At 36.2% G+C, this 4,797-nt stretch overlaps 1 protein-coding gene across 3 annotated transcripts in view; it reads left to right on the top strand.

The window, feature by feature from the left end:
- Positions 1-4,797, top strand: part of NEK10 (NIMA related kinase 10) — a 189,863-nt gene that overhangs the window by 13,417 nt on the left and 171,649 nt on the right. For all 3 annotated transcript variants that reach the window (XR_001517765.2, XM_015596827.2, XM_015596825.2), the window contains exons 2-3: positions 1,965-2,075; positions 2,345-2,405. Coding sequence is in view for 2 of the 3 variants with exons in the window: in XM_015596827.2 (XP_015452313.1) it covers positions 2,002-2,075; positions 2,345-2,405 (135 nt within the window). In the remaining variant the exon portion in view is untranslated. The remainder of the gene's footprint in view (positions 1-1,964; positions 2,076-2,344; positions 2,406-4,797) is intronic.

The following is a 4,797-nucleotide window of genomic DNA, read 5'->3' as shown; positions in this document are numbered from 1 at the left end:
CTTCCTTCCTTCCTTCCTTCCTTCCTTCCTGAGTAAAGCTGATGCAAGATCAAATCTCTCTCTGAATACCGCACAAAACATATCCTAAAGTTCCTAAGTGAGTTTTTCTTTCTTTGTGGTAGAATCACATGCTTATAATAGCCTCATTTACCATTAGCAGTTTTCATTCTGAGACTGGACATAGTAAATGTTCAATAAGTGTTTGTTAAATGAATTAATCCATGACGTTATATCCTAGGCATAATTCTAAAATTTTAATAATGTGCTTTTCTTGGTGCGCATTGGTGATGAGAGCCTTGGTCCCCAATTTTAAATTCCAGCTCAACTCTTTGTTTACAAATATGACAACTGTATTGGGAAAATCATTTTTAAATCCTTCAACTGTCTTTGAACATTTCACAAAATTAAATTTCACTAGATTCTGTTGCAGTGAAACACTCATTGGCAATTCTTTTTGCCTCTAAATTCCTCTGAAACACTTGAATTTTGACCATCGATTTCACAAGACATTGAGGCATGCAATTATAAGAAAATAATGCATGCTTTTTCATGCCTGAAAAACACACTGAAGTCAAAGTGTGGCGTTGAAGCACAGTGGAAAATTTTATAGCCAATCAAATTAAACCAATAGTTTGTTTAATTTTGTATTTGCTATGTAATTGAAAGTATGGATATCTTCAACTTGCTTTTTGTTTCTATTCTGGAAACTAAAACAACTGAATAAAAAATAAATTAAGGGAAAAATATCAAACAAATAAATTGCTTTGTCCATTACTTTGTCCACATTTATATTTTGAATGGAAGGGAGAAATAGTATTAAAATTTATTCTATGAAGGGTGACCATGATGACTACAAAGCTTTATTCGGAAGATTGAAATGCCTATTGGGTTTATACTCAGGCTGGCCAGCCTTACTATCCTGCCTGTTAAAAAAAAAAAATTTTTTAACAGTAAATTTTAAAGATCTTATTGGCTTTATTCAGCAGTTCATAAATTGGGCAGCATCCAATTTAGCAGATGGAAAGGAGCTTCAAGTTGCTATACAAAATGAGAGACATTTGAGTCAGAAGAGAACAAGAACAGGGAAGTTACTCTAGTCAAAAAGCAGGTCGGTTATTACAAAGTTACTTTACCAAAAGGGTATGGTAAGGGTTTACGGGTAGATTATATGACTAATACTGATCGGGTGATTCTGGAATGGCTGGTTTAAATTTCTATTTCTTGGAGAGATGAAACTATAATTAAGTCTTGGTTTAGTGACAAGGAACTTAGCATAAATGGCTCCATTTTTGAGCCTGTTGTCTTTTTAACAGGATAGTTGACTGAGTTGAGGGGCTGTGCAAGACTGACTTAATTGTTGCAGAAGAGCTTGAGTAGAATTGGTCCACATGGGGATTCAGGTGGCAGCTTGAAAGTTTTAGGAGTTGTGGAAATCCAATGACATTTTGTGCATTGCCCTCAATACTAATGTATATTTACAAGTGGACGGAGCTTTCTCTGGGACTCTTAGGAGCATATGATGCTTCCTTCCCATGATGAAGGAAGAACCCCCTGAAATAGCAGCATGTATTAAGGATACTTGTCAAAAAATACAAATAAGAAGTCATAAAAGCATTATTTGGGCTGTAGGTATTTGCTTATAGATATATATTTGGGAAACCCCAAACGAGAGCACTCTTTCTGACATGCAGAACAATACTTGTTGGGGCAATGGGTCAGAATATTTGAAATCAAGGATGACTCAGAAAATAGAGGTCCATTGGCCACTATAATTGTAAACCACACCCTAAAGGCTTTTGAATGGTAATAGTAAATGGTATTCATATAAACATTTTTATTGTATTAGAAATGTTTACTTTTGCATATTTAAATGAATGTTATAAGTGATTCATGCCTGTATTAATTGAGAATATTTTGGAGTACACAAACCAACTAAAGTTTTTCTCTCTGGTTTACTTTGAAAGGAATGCGATGTTAATTCTGGGGCATTGACGCTTTACAATGCCTGATCAAGACAAAAAGGTGAAGATCACAGAAAAATCAGCTGATAAAAAGCAGCAAGGGATAACCACCAGGTAACCCCCTACTGAGTCTTTGCTAATTATTAACTCAGGCTGTGGCCAGTGACCAGATTAATGGCTTTTTGAGAAATAGGATAGACCTTTGACAACTGCTACTCTGGGTTACAGTGTTTACTGAAATGTTTGATCATTTCTGGAGTTCTAAAGGAAGCGTTTAGTATGTGTAGATTTCAGTCCATAAAAGCAGGCCTCTAAGAGACAATGCCACGACTAGTTCACCTGGAACCTTCTTTTGGTTGATGTTGTGTTATTCTTTCTTCTAGGGACTATTCAGATCTTATAAGACTTCGGTGCCTTTTGAACGTTCAATCAAGCAAACAACAGGTAGTGTTTCCAAGGAATGTGCATACATCAATGAAAGAGAAATCACATCTTTCCAAAGGGATCGATTTAACATCTTTATGAACAATATGTCTACCTCTCTTTGTTCTTTCACCTGTTTTGTCTTTCCTTCTCTGGTTGTTTCTCATAGCTGGTTCAGGTTCTGCCAAGACTTGGCACACACAGCCTTTCGGTCTCCTGTTCTCATGCCTGGGTCCAGCTTTAGCCTGTTCTTATCGCCATGGTCCTAATTACCAATGCTCTTCAGTCTAGAAACAGTGTGCTCTTCTAGTGAGTGCTCGATGTTCAAGTTCAGAGCTTTAGGGCAATTGATTTTTCCAAAGTACTGTTTACCACGTTCCCTTCCCCATACTCTACCTCTCCTTATGCTGCCCGCTTGTTACAGCCCCACTTTTGAGGCTTATTGCAAATTGAATCTCACTAAAGAGAGGGGAAAAGAGTGAGTTTTGGCTAATTTTTTAATAGAATTTTTATATTTTTATTAGAGAAAGAATGGTACCTCTGCTTGAATTTATCTCAAAGTTTCTTTTTTAGTTTTGCTTATGTAAGACTTTGGAGAGTTATGAGATTAAAGGCATCCATGGAGGTTTGGGGAACAACAAAGCAATGCTAACAACAACAACAACAACAACAAACAACAACAGACACTTATTGGCATTGTCAACTCATAAATGGCAGGCATGGGACTTGAACCCTGGTGGCATGGCTCTAAAGTCTACTGTGTTATTCTTGTTTAATTTGTTTAAGAGGTCATGTGGTTATAACTCAGCCCTGATGGCCATTTTTTTATATCAAACAAATATACCAGAGAACTGTAGCATTTTTATGTGTTTATTTATAGTGGAGAATGACTTTTTAATAATTTGATGGCATATAAAGGCCAAATAGTGATAGTTCATCTGTAGGGAACATTTACTATGTACCTCACACTCTACCTGCATTACCCTGCAGGTAGTTAACGAAAGTTCTCACTTTTACAGATTAGAAACCTGCATCACAGAGAGGTTAAGTGACTTTCCCAAGTTCATACAAACAGGTAATGGTGGAATACAAATCTGAACAAATATGCCATCTCTGCAGTATTTGCCTCTAACCACTGAGCTAGCTTTTAAATAATTCAGAAATTAAATTGCGTACAATTGAAAGAAATAGTTGAATAAGCACTGATCTGGAGTAAACATGGCCTTAAAATATCTTTTTTCCTATCAGTTCCTTCTTCTTTGTTAATAATGCTACAATCTCTCCCCCGCCCTCCGCCACACACACACCTCCCCAGGAACTTTTTCCTTCTTATTCACCTATTTCAGCAGTCACTCTAATACTTTGTCTACTTCTGCATTGCTTATTTATCTTTCTGGCTCACTGCTCACAAACATTCATGAATAGTTGCCTCAGATCAAGTCCATTCTTTCTTAGTAAGGTAAGCAGGATGACTCAGCATACCGTTTTGGTTGTAGTTCCCATTCTTTCTCACTGTGAGAGGTAACCAGAATGTCAGACTTCTGTTTTTCGCTTTTACTATTTCCTTCTCCCAAATTTCTTTCCTATAACATCTTACCTATTTCTAAGACTCAAATCTAATGACACCACCTCCACGAAAAGCTTTCCTTTATCCTCCATTCTGGAAGTGACTCTCTCTCTTCTCAAAGCACCTTCTTTCTCTGTTGTAGCATTATTTTCTCCCTTGTTTTGGAAACGTGTGTCTACGTGTCTAACTTCCTGTCAGAATGATCTATTTCCTGATGCCAGCAACTTTGGCTTTTGCCTTTGGTTCTCTGTATTCTATGTTCAGTGAGTTCATGGTCAGTTTTTGCCAAATTGAATTGTGTCTTAAGAATTGGGTTACCTCATGAGTATGTATAGCCCTCTAGCCAGGGTAAAAAACACCAAAGATGGTTTTTAGCTGAATTTTTCAACTTCGAAGTTCGTACTCACTACATCTATTGTTTCCTTTCAACACCACTTCCTTGTTAACTCCTGGTTAGCTTAATTAAAGGGTGTTTAATAGTCTCCCCCCGCCAACAAATTTTAGAATTTGCATTCTGTTGTCTGACAAGTTTATATGGCATATCTTTTTGTGAAATATTTCACATGTACAAAAATATGTATTTGTAATGCGTGAATTATTCAGAAAGTAGATGGTTCTAAGGAAAAAATGAAAATAACTGTGCTCATCTATATGAAGGTCCTGAGGTTCACAAAATTCATTCCTAATTGTTTATAAAACTTTTATGCACTTGTAATTTTGAAATAATAAATGTTATTCTGAAATGTTATTCTGAACACCCTATTCTCCTTTCCATCAAATAATGTGGAGACATTTATAGAAGAAAGGTATTGGAGAGAATAAGTCAATTTATTTATATTCCTTGTT

Source organism: Pteropus alecto, unplaced genomic scaffold (assembly GCF_000325575.1).
Source record: "Pteropus alecto unplaced genomic scaffold, ASM32557v1 scaffold10, whole genome shotgun sequence".
In the NCBI taxonomy this organism is placed as follows: domain Eukaryota; kingdom Metazoa; phylum Chordata; class Mammalia; order Chiroptera; family Pteropodidae; genus Pteropus; species Pteropus alecto.
This window is presented reverse-complemented; position numbering and strand designations above follow the sequence as displayed.